The sequence below is a fragment of the Danio aesculapii genome, chromosome 12 (genome assembly GCF_903798145.1).
Source record: "Danio aesculapii chromosome 12, fDanAes4.1, whole genome shotgun sequence".
NCBI classification, from domain to species: Eukaryota; Metazoa; Chordata; class Actinopteri; order Cypriniformes; family Danionidae; genus Danio; species Danio aesculapii.
In genome coordinates, this window is record NC_079446.1 from 5,259,097 (window position 1) to 5,280,392 (window position 21,296).

Below are 21,296 nucleotides of genomic sequence, written 5' to 3' on the forward strand. Positions count from 1 at the left end.
TGAACCACCAACTCTTCCAGTATATGTTTTTACGCAGCAATTGCCCTTCCAGCTGCCACCCAGTACTGGAAAACACCCATACATTTTGTTTTACCCAATTCACCTATAGCACATGTGTTTGAACAAACCGGAGGAAACCCACGCCATCGCAGGTAGAACATGCAAATGCCACACAGAAATGCCTGACCCACCCGGGAACCACTGAGCCACCGTGCCACCCATATATAACATACAATATTTAGAATAAATAAAAAATAAATCTGATTAATTGAAAATCCAACCCTGAAATAAGATTAGAAAATAGCGTTTATTTATTGTTCTGTTTGAATGCATTTAACAAAAACGTGTCCATAAGTAAAATTGTATTTAAAGCTTGTCTTACAGAGTAAATAAAACACCATTTACTGATTGTCAATTTAGAGTCAGATATCCCCTTTTGGAGTACATTTTGATGTGCAACAATTTATTTAGACATCATAATACAGTAACTATAATAAGCTGAACTGCCACCTTGTGGTTACTGTATGTACTGCAGCTGAGTTATTTATAGGCCGAGTGAATAAAGATGAAGTGGAAAGACATTAAAGGATTAGAGCATAACTAATGCACTGCAGGATTATAGAGAAAGAGGAGCAGGAGCGGAACGAGGGGTAAATAGTGAGTGAAAAAGCCTGAGAGAAGACCCATAGTTTTCTAGAAAGCGCTGTAGAAATTAAACATCAGATCCTGCATGGCACATTCAGCTGAAGACAAACTCACAGGTAAGAGATAAACTATCCTGAATGTGGAGACACTTTTTTGGGGGTGGGAAAAGTTGAAAATCCCGTATTTGATGATTTTAATTTCGGTTTTGTTATGGATTTTGGTGTCTAAGTTGATTGTAATGCATTTTGTTAAGTCATTTTAAACATTTACATACTTCTTTCCTAATAATATAATATAATATAATATGATATAATATAATATGATATAATATAATATAATATAATATAATATAGAATAATATAATATAATATAATATAATATAATATAATATAATATAATATAATATAATATAATATAATATAATATAATATAATATAATATAGAATAATATAATATAATATAATATAATATAATATAATATAATATAATATAATATAATATAATATATTATAATATAATATAATACAATATAATTAAATATAATATAATATAATATAATATAATATAATATGATATAATATAATATAATATAGAATAATATAATACAATATAATATAATATAATATAATATAATATATTATAATATAATATAATATAATATAATACAATATAATTAAATATAATATAATATAATATAATATAGAATAATATAATATGATATAATATAATATAATATAATATAATATAATTAAATATAATATAATATAATATAATATAATATAATACAATATAATATAATATAATATAATATAATATAATATATTATAATATAATATAATATAATATAATACAATATAATTAAATATAATATAATATAATATAATATAGAATAATATAATATGATATAATATAATATAATATAATATAATATAATATAATATAATATAATATAATATAATATAATATAATATAATATAATATACAACTGTTAACTTAAAGAACTATTTATATTCTCATATATACTGTAAAAAAATATTGCTGCCTTAAATGTTTTTAGTTAAATGAAATATTTGTATTCATGTCAACATACATCAAATCAAAGTGACTAAAAATATAAACTTAAACTTCACAGAACTCAGAAAATGTAGTTTAAACCTGATTAACTTATTACAATAAGTTAAAGTAACATAAAAACCTTTGTTCTCATGACTTTTAGTCATATTTTTACAGTGTAACTCATAAGATTAGCTTGTCTGATATACATTAATTTATGGGCTGTTTGAGTGATCTGAAACCAGTTCATTTCAGTGTTTCTAATGTTTTATGTCACAACTTGAAACCAAAGCTGAAAACGTCTATATTTCAGAATTTTTTATTTGTTTTCCATTTCATAAATGTTAAATATAGATTTATTATGTCATTTAATAATTACTTTAATGTATTTATTTACTTTTAAAAATAGATTGTAACATTTTTTTGACTCATTAAACAATTTAAGTATGGCCTAAACAGTTAATTTTATATTTAAATGACATTTTTAATGAAGACTCCCTCGCATGTTTCTGAAATAAATTGTGTTTTTGATGCAGCAATGGATGTGGAGAGGATTATCGAGTGTATAAGAGAGGGCGATCAGAAAGCACTGAAGGCAGAACTACAGCAATTTAATCGAGAGGTACTCACAATTAACTCTGATTATATTCCCTCCGGCGGCTAAAAAACCAATGCATTACTGACATGTCATTACAAAACAATCCACTTTGCACAATATGTAATTGCTCTTTCCTAATGACACACTCTCTCGATTCCCAGTACGCACAGTGTTTTTTCTACGATTTGGAGGAGAGGGAGAGAAAAAAGGTAAGATATCTGAGTGTGATTAAGCATGCACATTAATGAAAAGAGCAAACAGAAATGAATCTTTTTATATAAGATACTAAAGCAAAGTATTTTAAACTTGACTTATGCTGCTTGTTCAAAATACTTATTTAAAATGAGTCGAAACAACACAATTCTTAATTGGGGGGGAGGGGGGGTAACTTAAACGCTTTATTTTCAATCGACTTAAATTTGTAAAAAAATTAAGTTCACTTAATTGATTTGTGTTGGGACAACATGAAGGAATTGTGTGGAAGTTATTGGAACCCAGCATTTTTACAGTGTATGTTCAGTTTTGCATGAATATATATTATGCAGTCCATTCATTTTACAGTTAGTATCTTTATATCTGGGAAAATGAAGAATTGTTCAAACTACTTATTTAAAATGAGTCGAAACAACACAATTCTAAAGTTGTTTGGGGAAAACTTAATTGCTTCATGTTCAATCCACTTAAATTTGTAAAAGCTGTAAAGGGAACTTTAAAGTGTTGAGACAACATGAAGGAGTTGTGTGGAAATCTGTTAGCTCAGATTTGCATGAATATACACTGTAAAAATGCTGGGTTCCACACAATCCATTTGTGTTTGGACAACATGAAGGAATAAAGTAAACGAATTAGTTTTTGCAAATTTTAGTGGGTTGAACATAAAACAAATAAGTTATCCCAAAAAAACCTTAAGAATTGGGATATTTCAGCTTATTTTATATATGTAGTTTGAACAAACAGCAAATGTAATTTTTCTGAGTGTATATTATGCAATCCATTCATTTTACAGTTAGTATTTTTATATCTGGGAAAATGAAGAATTGTTCAATCTACTTATTTAAAATGAGTCGAAACAACACAATTCTTAATTTGGTGGGGGGGGGGGGGGGGTAACTTAAAACGCTTTATTTTCAACCGACTTAAATTTGTAAAAATTAAGTTCACTTAATTGATTTGTGTTGGGACAACATGAAGGAATTGTGTGGAAGTTGGAACCCAGCATTTTTACAGTGTATGCTCAGTTTTGCATGAATATTTATTATGCGATCCATTAATTTTACAGTTAGTATCTTTATATCTGGGAAAATGAAGAATTGTTCAAACTACTTATTTAAAATGAGTCGAAACAACACAATTCTAAAGTTGTTTGGGGAAAACTTAATTGCTTCATGTTCAATCCACTTAAATTTGTAAAAGCTGTAAAGGGAACTTGTGTCGAGACAACATGAAGACGTTGTGTGGAAATCTGTTTGCTCAGATTTGCATGAATATACACTGTAAAAATGCTGGGTTCCACCATAGACTGTAAAATATATGGACGTAGCATCCGTGACGTCACCCATAGGTTTCTGAAGAGCGCAAATGAATCTGAAAGCCATTTTGTTCGCGCGTGATCGCACCCACGGCGGGATACCAAACAAGGGCAAAAAGGCGGAGAGTGAGCGGAGCTACAGACACCTGCTGACATTTTGCTTGGACCTGGTTTAGACAGAGCTTACTTTGGGAGAAACGCTTGACTTTATTACCTGCGACTCGTTTGTGTTCTGACCACATGTGCTTGGTTGTACATTATATCAATAAAGTGTTTAGACATTTAAAAACACTGCTATAATACAGTGAGCCACTAAGCACTAAGTGTTCTTATGACATTTTTCAACAGGAGGAAAACCCGAAATACGTCCAAACACTTCAATTATAGTCTGTGTTAGTAAATCCAAGACTATTGATGAAATCCAGGCATAACACTGTATGACAACGCTTCATATGACTGTTTTATAGCCTACAGCTAATCAATCTGTCAGATTCTGGAGGGCATTACAGCTCTAAAGAACATTATAAATGATAAATGATCTTAAATAAAACACACACATTTATAGAGATGGTATACAAGTATATAACTTTACTCACCTGGGAAACGGAGGCCACGTGAATGGTTTGTGAGCACAATTAAGTGCACACAGCATCCCATATCATCTGATAATTGTAGGAAATAATCCCAAAAGGCAATTGACTGTGTAAAGAAACATTAACCAACACAAAAATGCGATGTATATGCCAAGTTTATCGGCTAATTAGCCGTAATCAGCTCAGGTGACGAGACAGCGAGCAGCGAGACCTAGCTGTCACTCAAGTGGCCACGCCCTTAATTATGCAGACTTAATATAACTTAATAAAACGAAACGCATGAGTTATAAAAAAAATTCACCCCCTCACAGTTGTCATGAAGGTTAATTATGGCTATATGCACCAAAGCCATCATTTGTACCAGGCTGTAAGCATGTTTTTATCAGCTGTAAAAATGGCCAATTTCCCATTGCAGTCAGAAATGACCTGGACTTCCTGGAGCCAGCCCCCCAAGGCGAGTCGATGAATTGCAGTTTTAGTTACTTCCGTATTGGCTTCCCGAGGGAGAGCGGGAGGTTGCCGCTTGGGTTCCACACAATCCATTTGTGTTTGGACAACATGAAGGAATAAAGTAAACCAATTAGTTTTTGCAAATTTTAGTGGGTTGAACATAAAACAAATAAGTTGTCCCAAAAAAACCTTAAGAATTGGGATATTTCAGCTTATTTTATATAAGTAGTTTGAACAAACAGCAAATGTAATTTCTCTGAGTGTATATTATGCAATCGATTCCTTTTATAGCTGGTATTTTTATATTTAGGCATCTGAGAAAATGTCAGCGTAACTGAAAGACTTCCTGCATGTCCTCAGTTGTTTGCTGATTCTGCAGTTGACTTGATCCTGCGGCTGGTTAATATTTAGGCCATAAGCTTCTGCTAATTCCATCTCAGATAGCAAGTCAGCGATGATGCATTAACGTTAATTATACTGACTTACCATTACAAAGCAATGTTGGTTCAGCTTAATTTTGGCATCCTGATAATGTTTATTTGATTTAATACACTGTGATGTTGATTTTACATCACAGTTGTTGAATCAAGATTGGAGGAAAAATAGTTCTGTAGTTTCATCACTGTTCAACATCTTGCGTGCATCTACACTAATTAATAAAAATGTTGAAGCTGATACCAAACAGCAATAATAATTTGTTACTGCAACGCTGAATACAAAGTTATTGTTGACTCTTGCGATTCGCCAATAGGTGTGTATATTTAATTTTATAACCAATGTTGAGTCTATAATTTAGAGCATTTATTTACAGAAAATTAAAATTGACATTGACAAAATGACAAAAAATGTGTGTGTGTGTGTGTGTGTGTGTGTGTATATATATATATATATATATATATATATATATATATACAAAGTTGAAGTCAGAATTATTAGCCCTGATTTTTTTCTTCTTTATAAAATATTTTCCAAATTATGTCTAACAGAGCAAGGAAATTTTCACAGTATGTCTGATAGTATTTTTTCTTCTAGAGAAAGTCTTATTTGTTTTATTTCGGCTAGAATAAAAGCAGTTTTTACTTTTTTAAAATCCATTTTAGGGTCAAAATTATTGGTCCCCTTAGGCTATATTTTTTCAGATAGTCTACAATAACTTGCCTAATTACCCTAACCTGCCTAGTTAACCTAATTAACCTAGTTAAGCCTTTAAATGTCACTTTAAGCTGTATAGAAGTGTCTTGAAAAATATCTAGTCAAAGATTATTTACTGTCATCATGGCAAAGATAAAATAAATCAGTTATTAGAAATGAGTTTCTAAGGGGGGCTAATAATTCTGACTTCAACTATATATGAATATATATATATATATGATGCAGTGCCGTGGCTCAGTGTTTAGCACTGTCACCTCACAGCAAGAAGGTCGCTGGTTTGAGCCTCGGCTAGGCCAGTTGGCATTTCTGTGTGGAGTTGGTTTCCTCCAGGTGTTCCAGTTTCCCCCACAGTCCAAATAAGCTAAATTGGCTGTATAGTGTTTGTATGCGAATGCACACATACATGTGCTGGATAGATTGGTGGTTCATTCTGCTGTGGCAACCCCTGATATATAAAGAAACTAAGCTGAAGGAAACGAATAAAAATGATGAGTACAGACTGTTTTATGAAGTGTGATTCTAAAAAAAATTTATTAATACAGTTTTACTGTAAAAGGCTGATTATATTTGCACACAACTGTTTTTTATCGTCTTATAAAAGTGATTTTTATTTTTTATTTTTTTGCATAATAGGGCCTCTTCGTGTTTCATACTCTAAAAAACATATGTCTTTGATGGATCCACCAGAGAGAGCGCTCAGGCTCTCTCACTGGTTTCCAACTGTCTCTGTGGCCTACAGACAGGACAGATCAGTGTGTTACCCTGAATGTTACCCAATATAATGCCATGCTGCTACAACAGGAATTTCTTATTACCGATAATTATCCTTGCAAATAAATATATAAATATATGCATTTAAAGGGATAGTTCACACAAAAAATGAATATTTACTGTTTACCCACCTTCAAGTGGTTTCAAACCTTTATGAGTTTCTTTATTCTAACGATTTTTTTGAAGAAAGCTGGAAACCATTGACTTCAATAGTAGGAAAAACAAATACTATAGAAGTCACATGTTACATGCTTTAACATTTTTCAAAATATCTTCTTTAGTGTTCAACAAAAACAAAAACTCATAAAGGTTTGGAATCACTTGTGGGTGGAAAAAATGACATAATTTTCAGTTTTTAGTGAACTATTACTTTTATAAGTACATTTTGATAATATATATTTATTTGCGTTTCTGTGATCCTCCTCTAATCTAGTTATTTCTCATTTTTCTGCTATAAATAAACCATAAATAAAATATTAAACCACACATTCTTTTGAAAGCTTTCAGTAGATTGTAATTCAAGAAAAAAAAGAATTGTAAAGTTGTAAACACAAAAGGGGATTCGGCGTCATCACGACTGGTTTTATCTCTCAGAAATCCTGCATAATTCAGATCAGATGACAACTATGAAACTCCTGAAGTGTTTCCCAGTGTGTGTCATGTCTATCAGACACTTTCCCAGTGTGTGTCATGTCTATCAGGTGGTGGTGTGTGTTCATGACGTCTGAGACGAACTGCTGGGAAACTCTGTTGGAGTTTTCAGCTGGTAATATTTTTCATGGCCACAGCAGATACGCTGTTTGAATCTGTGCCAGAAAAGTCATGTACGAGCATGTGTGACAGACTGCAGTGTGTGTTTACTATTTGATAAGTGACAGTTGAATGACTGAGAACTTGCAGAACCAAACAGGCGTTTCCAAAACCCCAATTCAACCACATTACCCAGTTTGCTAAAATAAAGACACACCCTTCCCAAACCTAGTTCCCTGTAGGTTAGTTTTCAACCATAGTAACTTCACCAAACCCGAAATAGTAAATAAGACTTGCCGACTCCATGCAGAATTACTAGGACACACTATATGTCACAATACAAAGCAAATATTGGCCAATATTACCAATTAAGCATTTATTTAACCTTTGAGATTTAAATCTTAACATTCTCTCATTGCCTTGAGGTCTGGCATATATAGTATTCCTTACTTCGTCCTTTAAAACACGCAAATCCAAAACATACACTTTGAACAGTCATGAATATATATTTGTATATAATTGATTAAATGATTTGTTTGTTTGTTGTTTTTTTATGTCTTTCTGGATGTTCAATCTGAAAAGAGGCAGGAGCTGGAAGAGGTATTGCTTTCCTTTTTTTAAAGTCTACATTCTTGAAAAGGATTTGCCAGTTTTTTAACCCTCTGGTAGTGCGATATAAGAAATTTAGTGATTTTTCCCAGCAGGCACAGGACGTCAACTTGACATCAGATTGACGTTTTACCCCAACGTCATGGGACATTGCATTTTCTTTAAAAATGAAAATCGAGTTGATGTCAGAACCCAATGTCAGGCTGACGTCATTCTCCAACATCATACAGACATTGCATTTTGGTTAATTTCCAACACAACCTAAAAACAACCAAATATCAACATCTAATGATGTTGCAGCTTGATGTTGTGTTGATGTTACCACTATGATGTCTGTCAGACATTGGATTATTGGTTGCCATACCTGACGAATAAATGCCAGTATTTGACGTCAATCTGACGTTAGTTTAAGATGTTGGCTCAACATTGGATTTTGGTTTCTTTCCAACACAACCTAAAATCAACCAAATATCAACATTACATTAGGTTGTTATTGGACGTCAAAATAACATTGTCCTTAGACGCTGGCGACCTAAATCTAACCTAATATTACTGTCTTATGATGTTGTGTGTCTCCTGGGTTGTGGCGCTTGCTAAATGAACTCAAACATACATATATTTTTAAAGATATCTAAAAAGACATTGACATCCATAGTAGGAAAAACAAATACTATGGAGATCAATGGTTACAGGTTTTCAGCTTCTTTAAAATATCTTGAAAGAAATCCTAACATGTTTGGAACAACTTGCTGGTGAAAATACATGTAAAACATTTTTGGACATAACTACATGGTCATTTAAAAAACAGTCAAGATCAAAAATGACATGGGTAAACGAATGGGTATAGTGCAGGGGTCACCAATCTCGATCCTGGAGGGCTGGTGTACCTGCAGGGTTTACCTCCAACTTGCTTCAACACACCTGCCTGGGTGTTTCAAGTATACCTAGTGAGACCTTGATTAGCTTGTTCAGGTGTGTTGGATTAGGGTTGGAGTTAAAATCTGCAGGACACCGGCCCTTCAGGAACAAGTTTGGTGACCCCTGGTATAGTGGGTCAGCGTTCGCTTCAGCGTTTCTCTCGTTTCACTTCCACAGTTTTCAGCCTAACTCTGCTTCATAATAATTGTTGAATACTTCAACTCCTCTATCAACATGGTGAAATCTCCTCAAAATACCAAATATTCTGGAGTTTATTTTTTTAATTGATATAAATTCAATTAGGGTTGATGCAGGGGCGCAGTGGGTAGCGCTGTCGCCTCACAGTAAGAAGGTTGCTGGTTCGAGCCTCGGCTGGGTCAGTTGGCATTTCTGTGTGGAGTTTGCATGTTCTCCCTGTGTCGCGTGGGATTCCTCCGGGTGCTCCGATTTCCCCCACAGTCCAAAGACGTGGTACAGCTGAATTGGGTAAGCTAAATTGTCCGTAGTGTATGTGTTTGAATGTAAGAGTGTATGGATGTTTCCCCAGAGATGGGTTGCAGCTGGAAGGGCATTGGCTGCATAAAACATATGCAAGATAAGTTCATTCCGCAATGGCGACCCCAGAATAATAACGGGACTTAGCCGAAAAAATGAATGAATGAATGAATTCAATTAAAAATTGTTACTCTTTTTTTTGGTCTGTTTTGAGGAACACCAGAGGGTTAAAGATGCAGTTTACAGCACCAAAACTGATCAGTCATAACCATGCATGAAACGCTGCATATTTAAAGTGGTTTTGTTACGATTATACTTTTTTTTCATTGCAGTTCCGAAAGAATAAAGTGCGTGATTATGTGTCGGACTCAGATTCAGACTACGATGAGTCCAGTAACCCAGATGTTCTTTTAAGACAGGTAAACAAACACACACATTAACTGTTTGAAACAAACTTCTGTTTTTGTTTCACTGGTATCTGCGTCCATCCAAAGATATTAATTAGACTTACGTGCAAAACTGGAATATGGCATAAAACACTTGCAAATAAAGGACCATTTCCGTCAAATGAGTCAAAGAGAACAAAATCGCCACTTCCTGATAAACGTGTGTCAAATATCAAAAAGAAAAGGCAATTTGCTGTGGTAGGAAAACATTTTGGGCCTCTTGCTTTTAGAATAAATTACTTGTGGCGTATAAGAATGACCAAACCAACATTAGGTTATGCTAAGTGGTCAGTCCACTGGTTTGTTTAGTAACGCCGTCCAATCTCGCCCATTTTTATCATCACATGATCTTTTAAAACAAAATCACATGATTTCTTTATGAGCATGCTGGAATTTGTTTGGTAAATTTGTTTTCATTGTAGTTCATGTGATTTTTTTTTTTACCGAATAAAATTTTTTTTCTCAAATTTACTGAATTTTTCACAGTACTGAATATTTTACAGTTTATTTTTATTCAGCTGATTATTTCTTACTTTTATTTTTGATAAAATTACAGCTTCCAAGTTCTGTTTGTTAAAATCAAAAGTTTCTTGCAGTGCCGTTTCTGTAATAAATGAAAAGCAAATTACATTTGTCTCCTCCTTTTTGGCTTATCTGAAAAATGGTCCGATCCATGACTAAAACCATAATGTGATCTGAACTGTGAGATTTGTAATCCAAAGGCCCGTTTTCACTGAGTGGTACGGTATGGTTCGGTTTGGTACGCTTTTATAGCCGTTTCCATTGTCAAAAAGCGTACCGAACCGAACCGTACCACTTTTTCGGCACCCTTTCCAAAGGGTACCAAACACGAGAAAGGGTACCAAAAGGCGGAGCTAGACGCGCAGCTGAACGATATTGGTTTACAGAGACACGTCATTCGCTTACGCAACAAGCCAGAATGAAAACAAAAAACCGCCAAATTTAAAATACACGCACAGCCGAGAGATTACAGCGGAATTATTTATACATATAATAACCCGGGCTCAAACAAACCTTGTCGTCGTCTTGATAAACAGCCACAAAGCCATGAAGTAGAGCAGATTTACCGTGTGCCGCGTAGTTTTTTTACGAGGCAGTCTGAAGTGCGAGTGGTTTCGCTTTCTTCCTAGCGCTCGCCGCGCGTCTATATCTGAAATAACAAACTTCTTAAGCTGATGATAATAACCTGCGCTTGATTATTGACGTGCTTTTGAAACCCGATCCTGTCAGACACTGACAAACGCGAGAGTGAAGCGCGAAAAAAACAAAGGAGAAGCCGGAAAAAAAGGAGCAAATTCTTTTTTCAGCAAACGTGAACAAAATGCCTTGTTTAACTAACTTATTATATTCACCTTTTGGACTATTATAAACTCAGAATGACAGAATTACTGTCTAACAGAGGCTACATGTGCTGCTGAAGATTACAGACACAGATTAGAGGTTTGCACTGACTGTAGGCTATATATTGTGTTGTTTTGAACGTAAATACGGACGTAATGTCTGCTATATGTAGTTCTTCTGTAGTTGGGAACATATCAGAGACTGTAAGGGGCTGTATGTGTTTATATATGTACATTGATTTAGTTATTTAATATAATTACAGATGTTACAGTACGCTGTTTGGTACTGTCATTGATCTGCAGTTATAATCAACTCATGTTCATAGAAAAGTTAGTAATAAACATTTCTACACAAGTATTTATGTGTTTAAAGCATCTGTTTTGTGAGAAGTGCTTTTCATATATGTAAGTGACCCGTACAGCTTTATTGTAGACATTTCCTCCAGCGAGAATGACGTCGACTGAAACTTTGTCATACACCACGCCCACCAAAATGGTACCCTTGTTAGTGGAAACGCACGCTTGATAAAGGTGACCCGTACCAAACCGAACCGTACCGTACCATTCAGTGGAAACGAGCCACAATACACCACTAGTCAGAATCTTATACCGGCCCATGCCTAATGTATAATCATCTTGGCGTTTCTATTAAGCATTTTTTCAATATGCCAAAATGAGCATAAATATAGGTGAATGGAAATACAGCTTGTGTGTGTGTGTGTGTGTCGCCCTCAGGCTTTGGCCACAGTTTTGATCAGGTTCCTCCAGTCTGAACCGCAAGGCCGCGTACTGAAAGCATGTCTGAGATCCTTACGGATTCTCTCCAGGGACAAGAAGGTTTTGGGGCCGCTGGTCACAGACAGAGCTCTTCTGACTCTAGCACACCTTGGTGGCATCAGCAACGCCCCTGTCCCGAAAGAGGACACAGATGGTGACGGAGACCCCTACGGTGATGTCATGGCAGCCATTTCTGAGCTCAAACTTGGCAGAGCAGAGGAGCCCGATTATGAGGAAGATGACGGTTTTGGGGCAGTAAGCAGTGAATCCAATGAGCTGGCGGTTTGGGGGCCCGGAGACTGGTGCGGAGAGAGAAAGGCCAGCACCTTCTCAAACATGAGCCTCGGGCCGCCGCGCAGGAGGAGCAGCGTTTTTAAAGCTCTGATGCCTGGGAAACGAGACAGCAGAGGAAGTCTTGGAGGAGCCGAGGAGGAGGAGGAAAAAGATGAAGAGGAAGTCCACAGGAAGGAAGTGATGAAAATCTTCTGTAACATTGTTTACAATAGTGCTTGGGCACAAGAGAGAGCCAGCGAACTCAGGCACGACACATCTTTACTAACAGAACACTTACAAATATAGACAGATTATTCTTTTATGCTAAAATCATCAGTCTTAAGAAAAGATCCTGTTCCTCGAAAATGTTTTGTACATTTCCTACTCTTAATATGTCAAAACTTAAATTTTGTATAACAATATGCCTTGCTAAATACTTAATTTGGACAACATTAAAGGTGATTTTCTCAAAGTGTCCAAGATTCCTCAAAATTTTACTCATATTCCTGATTTCCCGATAGTTATAGACCTTTATGACTGGTTTTGTGGTCCATCTGTGGTCACAAATGTCTTCAATTAATTAAAAACTAAATTAAAAACATGTTTTGGTGAGATTGAATGTTGTATTTGACATGTTTTTTTCTGTTCTCTCCATGTCCTTGCTGTGCTTCAGTCTCCTCTGTGGTCTGACAGAGAAGCTCAGTAAGGAGTTTCAGTCGGCTTCTTCCACCGCTGGCCAGTTTTACACGCTGCGCTTCATGTTTTTACTGACAGCGCTAAGACCTGAGCTCAGAGCACAGCTCAAACAAGTAACCTTTTCTCTTTTCTGTTTCTTTCAATTTTTAACAATTCTGCTATTACTGTATGTACATTTACATAATATGGAGGACAGTAAGGTCACATTAATTGGCCAAAAGAGACATTTATAATGGTTCATTAACACTTTATATTAATAAGACTCCATTTGTAAAGACTAGTTAAGGGATAAAGGGATAGTACACCCGAAAAAAAAAAAATTCTGTCATCGTTTACTTTTCCTCCACTTGTTCAAGTGCAGGTGTGTTGAGGCAAGTTGGAGCTAAACCCTGCAGGGCACCAGACCTCCAGGAACGAGATTGGTGACCCCTGATATATATATATATATATATATATATATATATATATATATATATATATATATATATATATATATATATATATATATATATATATATATACACATACACACTTATCCGGCAACTTTATTAGGTACACCTGTCCAACTGCTCGTTAATGCAAATTTCTAATCAGCCAATCACATGGCAGCAACTTAATGCATTTAGGGATGTAGACATGGTCAAGAGGATCTGCTGCAGTTCAAACCGAGCATCAGAATGGGGAAAAAAGGGGATTTAAGTGACTTTGAAAGTGGCATGGTTGTTGGTGCCAGACGGGCTGGTCTGAGTATTTCAGAAACTGCTGATCTACTGGGATTTTCACGCACAACCATCTCTAGGGTTTACAGAGAATGTTCTGAAAAAGAGAAATATCCAGTGAGCGGCAGTTCTGTGGGCGCAAATGCCTTGTTGCTGCCAGAGGTCAGAGGAGAATGGCCAGACTGGTTCCAGCTGATAGAAAGGCAACAATAACTCAAATAACCACTCGTTACAACCGACGTCTGCAAGAGCCTCTCTGAACACACAACACGTCCAACCTTGAGGCGGATGGGCTACAGCAGCAGTAGACCACACCGGGTGCAACTCCTGTCAGTTAAGAAAAGGAAACTGAGGCTACACGTGGCACAGGCTCACCAAAATTGGACATAAGAAGATTGGAGAAATGTTGCCTGGTCTGATGAGTCTCGATTTCTGCTATGACATTCAGATGGTAGGGTCAGAAATTGGCGTCAACAATATGAAAGCATGGATCCATCCTGCCTTGTATTAGCGGTTCATGCTGGTGGTGGAGGTGTATGGGTGTGGGCGATATTTTCTTGGCACATTTAAGGCTACTTCCAGCAGGATAACGCTCCATGTCATAAAGCGTGAATCATCTCAGACTGGTTTCTTGAACATGATAATGAGTTCACTGTACTTAACTGGCCTCCACAGTCACCAGACTCAATCCAATAGAGCACCTTTGGGATGTGGTGGAACGGGAGATTCACATCATGGATGTGCAGCAGACAAATCTGCCGCAACTGCGTGATGCTATCATGTCAATATGGAGCAAAATCTCTGAGAAATATTTCCAGTACCTTGTTAAATCTATGTCATGAAGGATTAAGGCAGTTCTGAAGGCAAAAGGGGGTTCAACCCGGTACTAGTAAGGTGTGCCTAATACGAGAGAGACTTTGTTCACCAAACAAGTGGTTTAGATCTAATTGGATTTGCATTGTAGACCTTAAAAAGTTAATAAATGTTTGATTTTTATTACATGTGTTCATTTTTTAGTCACTATACTCTCAAAATCTGTCAGAAAAGATCTGCAATTTTTTTATTCAAAAATATGGGCAAAAATAGCACAAAATGCCCGAAAATTTAAAGACTGGCCCCTGCTAATGTTAAATTGTGTACATTAAATCATCTTTTTGCAGTTTAATTATTTGAAACATGTCATTACTCTCAAAATGTGTGAAAAAAATGTTTGTACACATAATTTCGCATTGTTGTCATGCCTGTTGAAGTAACCCTTTTTTTGCCAATGTAAATATTATAACATTGCTGCTTCTGATTTTTTCTGCTTGATACCTTCATAATGATGTGTACCGTTGGTGTACCTGTAGGAGGGCGGACTGCCATTGTTGACAACCGTGCTGGAGCGCTGTTTATCAGTGCAGTGGAGGAGTCAGTATGAGGTGCATATGGACTCCACAGCGCCTCCTATACGTGTGGAGGAATCACAGCAGGCGCAGGAGGCTCTGAAGATCCTCTTTAACATCACACACAGCACTCACACGCAAGAGCCCGAAGAGGTGACTCAACATAAAACACTCTCATAAAACAACTACATGTGATTCTATATTATAGCATTGTGCTTTTCATCTTTGTCAGGATGATGCGGCTCTCTATCGCCACCTGGCAGCGGTTTTACGTTACTGCCTGATGGTTTCCTGTGAGGAGGAGGAAGCTGCAGATGAGTTGAAGGGGTTGGTGCTTATTGTTTTTTTATTTGATATTTAATATTAGGTGATGATTAAAATGTTATGAAAACAATATCAGCAGCTTCTTTAACACTGAGTATACTGTGAGTTTGATGATGTCGAATCATTCAACAAACAAACGAAAATGTGTACTGTAATGTACAGTGAAGGTCAAAAATAATTTACAATTGCGTTAAAAAGACTGACAAAATCAAGACAAGCACACACACACAAAGTGAAAGACTAGAAATTATTGATACAAAAGGAATACAAAAACAATCACAATGAACTCAGATTAAACTGGCTGACATGGCAATTTTGGCTGAAATATGTAGGCTACAGTAAAATTCAAAGTAGGCTACTTTATTTGGGCATGATAGTTAAGCTCAATACATGTGAAATAAAATTGAGATTTATACGTTTGAAGAATTATACTCCAAATAACTAATTTTTTATTTACATTGTAGGTATTTCACAATATAGCTTTTACTGTCACTGCAGGAAAAAAAGCTGGTTGGCTGGTTTTAGCTGGTCGACCAGCCTGGTTTTAGAGGGATTTGGGCCATTTCCAGGCTGGTTTCCAGCCATTTCCAGCCTGGTCTTAGCTAGTCACAAGCTAAACTTGAACAAGCTAAAACCAGCCTGATTTAAACTGGACATAGCTGGTTTTGGCTGGTCATCTCCCAGCCTGACCAGCTAAGATCAGGCTGGAAATGGCTGGAAACCAGCCTGGAAATGGCTAAAACCCCTCTAAAACCAGGCTGGTCCAGGCTGGTTTAAGCTGTTTTTTTTTTCAGCAGTGACAGTAAAAGCTGTATCAGAATCAGAATCAGAAAGAGCTTTATTGCCATGAATTTGTTTTCATGACAGAGCTTCTACAGTGCAACAGGATTACACAGACAGGACAAAAACAGATAATAAATATATTTAAAAAAAATAGTAAGTAGTAGTAGTAGTAGTAAGTAGTGAATGCAATATACAAATTGACAAGTGTATGTACGTGTTTATTACTATATACAACGTTATATGTGCAGCTGTTATGTGCAAATTGGCATGTAAAGTGTGTTGTTAAATAAGTGTATATGTGTATAAAAGTGTATAGCAAGTAGTGATGTTGGCTCCACAATAATTATCATCAACATTATTGTGAAATACTTATATTGTGAAATACCTACAATGTAAATAAAAAATTTGTTATTTGGAGTATAATTCTTTAAACGTATAAATATCTATTTTATGTCACGTGTCTTGAGCTTAACCATTTGTTATTATTTTATTAAATAAATGTATGCTTTTGTCAAAGCATGTTAAATCCATGGTAAATTTAGAGTTAAATTGCTACAATCTGTTTTGTATTATAAACATTTTTTGGAATATTTCATTATGAATATTTGTAATGATATAACATTTTTGCAATGGACTTTTATTTATTTTTATCAAATAGGCTATTGAATACACATGCATATATTATTTTATCTGGTACAGATTTCTCTCAGCAACACCTGCGTCTGATCTGTTTAAAATGAGGAATTAGATTTAAGTATTTCTCTCTCTTATGTCTAAATTTGCCAAAATTAGCCTGTCAGCCTGACCAGTTTCACAGAGAGCACGACCTCTTCCTTTTTTTCTGTCTGCGTTTCTCAAAGCTTTCCTCTCATTCTCATCTCATCCATCTCAGTGATGCGTAATCTTCTCCACCAGATAATATGAAAAATATATTAAAATATTAATATAATAATATCATAAATATAAGAAAGGAGCGCTCCAATGCCTTTTTTAATAAAAATATGTTCAAATGCATATGGAGTACCTACTCGAGTAGTATGTGATTTTTCTTTTCTTTATAATAAAATATGTAATAAATTAATAACTGTAATATAATACATCTCACATCAATTTCTGAAAAAAAAATTCAATCAAACTGAGAGAAAGTATATTAACAGTACACACTCACAGGTATAAACATAGTTGCCAGGGGTAAAAAATATAATAGTAAAAACATTACTTAAACAAATACATTTTACATTCATGATGACTTTAAAATCTCCTAAAATTTAGTCCAGGGTTTTGACGACCCTTTAAAACAGGTCAGATTTTCAAGCTCAGATCTCTTGTGTTATTTTCAGGCATGCAGCAAACACCCTGTCCGCTCTCCCGTTGAGCTGTCTAGATGTTCTGGTGTGTGTCCCTCTGGGTCCAGACTCACACCAGATCAATGGAGCCAACATGGACTGTGTGCACAATCTGCTCACATACATGGAGAGAAAGCTGGAGCAGGTGAAGTCACAGGGCAAGGGATTGATTAAAAGACTGCACATGGGGAAAACATGTCTGTTTCAAAGCTTACAAAAGCCTTTCAAAAACAAGTGAATATTAATATCATTTATACAGCACATTAGTTAAATATTAACGTATTTTGCATTTAAATCTGATCTTTAATTCTAGTTTTTAGAGTCTCATGACTAAAACAATCATCATATGCACCCTTAAACTTGCCGTGTTCGCGTGCGTTTCCCCCACAGTTCAAAGACATGCGATATAGGCAGTGGTGTAAAGTAACTAATAACAAATACTCAAATGACTGTAATTGAGTAGTTTTTCTCAGGAATTGTAATTTACTAAGTCATTTTAAAAATGTGTACTTTTACTTTCCCTTAAGTACATTTTTACTGCTGTATCGGTACTTTTACTCCACTACTTTCCTTTAACCTGTAGTCACTACTTCATTATTTCTTGTCTATGGCGATTAGAAAAATCAGTCATGTGATTCTTGTCCAATCAAATCACACATAGAAGGTAAATCGCATCATAATAAATTACCTCAAGACATGTTTGGAACCTTAAAAGTGTCCAAGAAGAGATCCAAAATCTTTACACGCATTGACCCAGAGACCCATGTTTACTGTATGATGACCGAAATGGCCTTAAACACCCAGCAGGCACAAGACGTCCACAAGACGTCAGATTGACGTTGTACCTCAACGTTGTGGGGATGTTTCATTTATTAGGTTGACATCAGAGCCCAACATCAGGCCGACGTCAATGTCCAATCTCCAACCTAAAATCAACCAAATATCAAGGTCTAATGATGTTACATCTTAACGTTGTGTGGACGTTACCACTATGACGTCTATGAGACGTTGAATTTTGGTGGCCATACCTGATGAATAAATGTCAGTATTTGATGTCAATATGATGTTGGTTTAAGATGTTGGCTCGACGTTGAATTTTGGTCACTTTCTAACAACCTAAAATCAACCAATTATTAACATAATTTGACGTCGTTATTGGACATCAAAATAACGTTCTTAGACGCTGACTAGACATTGAATTTTGGTCACCTGACAGCACAACCTAAATCTAACCTAATATTAACGCCTTATGATGTTGTGTGCCTGCTGCGCAATAACTAAATGCACTACAGAATGTTACGTTTACACACATCCACAAATTACATGTAAACGCATCAGCTTTTTACAGCGTAATACTCACTACTCACTACTCTTGGGTACTTTTGAAAGGTCTACAATGTCGAAATGTTTACAACAGATACTTTTACTCTACGTGCACTACATTTTTAGGCAAGTAATGGTACTTTTACTTGAGTATGATTTTCCAGTACTCTTTCCACCACTGGATATAGGTGAATTGAATAAACTAAATTGGTCGTAGTGTATCTATGTGTGTGAATGTGAGAGTGTATGGGTGTTTCTCAGTGACGGGTTGTGGCTGGAAGGGCATCTGCTGCATAAAAACATATGCCGGAATAGTCGGCGGTTTATTCCTCTGTGGCGACCCCTGATAAATAAGTGACTAAGCCAAAGGAAAATGAATGAATGACACTTCAAATCAGGTTTAATTGTTCATGATGGCGTTTGCTCATTGTTAATGTGTTTTCTAACCCATGCAGGGTGAGAAGGTGAAGGAGAGACTGACCCCTGTGCTGAACCTGCTGGCCGAATGCTCCAGAGCTCACAGAGACACCAGACTCTACCTTAGACAACAGGCACGGCCACTGGTTCATACGAGCAGTGATGTCGGATTGTTTTGTGCCAAACTGAGTGTGTTTTCCTGTGCAGATTTTGCCTCCGCTAAGAGACGCCAGCACTAAACCTGAGGAGGGAAGCACCATGAGGAATCGTCTGGTCAGACTGATGACCCATCTGGACACGGAGCTCAAACACTGCGCTGCTGATCTGCTCTTTGTGCTGTGCAAAGAGAACGGTACGGACAACATACACACACTGTTTCAGGAGTGACAGATGACTTTGATTAAGTGAGGGATGAAGTATATCCAGGAGGTTGTTATCACAGAATGAAGCCAGACAGGATAAAGGAAATCCAAGATGATTGTTTTCAAAGAATAAATCAGTGTTATACAAGTGCTCTGCTTCGGATAAACCTGTCTGGCTTTATTCTGTGATAACAACCTCCTGGATGTACTTCATCCCTAACTCATGATAACAATAATTATTACGCAGCTGTTTGGATTAGGTGTGCTATTCCCAGGTAACAACCGCTAAATAACACAGGCTCACCCGGGAACCTCAAATCTCTTTGACTGTCAGTGAATATGTACAAATCCATACACATACATCCACATTCATATGTGTCTGCTTGTCTGTCACGCCACAGTTTTTGACAGTTTTTTTTTGTTCCAGTGAGGCGTTTCGTCAAGTATACTGGATATGGAAATGCCGCCGGGCTTCTGGCCACTAGAGGTCTGCTCGGAGGGCAAAGGTCATCAGCCTCTTCTTCAGGCACACGTTACTCCAGTGATTCAGACTCGGACACAGAGGAGTACCGGCAGATTAAAGACAAGGTGAACCCGGTGACGGGACAGGTGGAGGAGGAGCAGCACAACCCCATGGAGGGAATGACGGAGGAGGAGAAAGAGGAGGAGGCACACCGGCTCATCAGCCTCTTCAGCAAACTCTCAAAGTCAGAATTTGATTTATTTTTGATTAAAAATGAACCAAAATGTATTATTGAGCAAATACACGAGTCTGTGTTCAAAGAATTAAAAAAAACTATGGGGTATTTTGAGCTGAAACTTGACATACACTCTTGTAAAAAGGGGCATAAGATATAATAAATGATATAATAAATAAATAATAAATAAAAGAAAAGAAAATGAAAGAAATAAAATGAAACAGAACAAATCAATTGGCTCAATTTTTCCACAAGGATCCTTGGTTACGTTCTCAAACCCTCTCGTGTTTTTTCCTAAACAGGGATAATGTGATTCAGCCGATGGGACTGAATAAAGAGGGTCTGCTGGTGCCACTGTCTGAGCTCAGAGATCTGTCCATGGAGGAGAAGGAATCAGAGGAGGATCCGGACGACCTGGAGAACGTGGAGTAGATGAAGCTGACAGAACTGACTGGATCAAAACATTTAGCGGATCAACAGCTCATCTCAAAAAACAGCATTAATATTTACCTGGATATAGTTCATTAATTCATATCAAAAAGGTTTGTGGTCAGTCAAACGAAACTCGTAAATATTTTAATCAGCAAGGATGCTTTACAGGTATCAAAAGACATTAAGGACATTTATAATGTTACAAAACACTCCTTTTTTGAGATAGACGCTGTTCTTTTAGAGCAAAGAATCCTAAATACACTGTAATGAATGCTGGGTTCCACACTATCAATTGGTGTTGAGACAACATGAAGGAATTAGGTTAATTAGGTTCATTTTCAGCTTAGTCCCTTTATTCATCAGGGGTCACTACAGTGGAATGAACCACCAAC

General features: G+C 36.2%; 1 protein-coding gene across 1 annotated transcript; it reads left to right on the forward strand.

Moving 5' to 3' along the window:
- The first annotated feature begins 730 nt into the window (after positions 1 to 730).
- Positions 731 to 20,936, forward strand: si:dkey-94f20.4 (synembryn-A). Its single transcript, XM_056469718.1, has 14 exons — positions 731 to 761; positions 2,235 to 2,320; positions 2,458 to 2,505; positions 8,123 to 8,140; positions 9,895 to 9,981; positions 12,105 to 12,685; positions 13,093 to 13,228; positions 15,184 to 15,372; positions 15,452 to 15,546; positions 17,667 to 17,817; positions 19,451 to 19,546; positions 19,620 to 19,764; positions 20,202 to 20,481; positions 20,775 to 20,936. Exons 1-14 carry the CDS (start codon positions 731 to 733, stop codon positions 20,902 to 20,904), a joined length of 2,073 nt encoding a protein of 690 aa, XP_056325693.1. The 3' UTR covers positions 20,905 to 20,936.
- Positions 20,937 to 21,296: the final 360 nt, after the last annotated feature.

Bases quoted from the DNA above. Each gene is read 5' to 3' on its own strand.
- si:dkey-94f20.4 (XM_056469718.1), top strand. From the start codon at position 731: ATGGCACATTCAGCTGAAGACAAACTCACAG. The intron at 13,229-15,183 runs GTAACCTTTTCT...GTGTACCTGTAG, and splicing joins TCAGAGCACAGCTCAAACAA to GAGGGCGGACTGCCATTGTT. The intron at 19,765-20,201 runs GTACGGACAACA...TTTTTGTTCCAG, and splicing joins TGTGCTGTGCAAAGAGAACG to TGAGGCGTTTCGTCAAGTAT.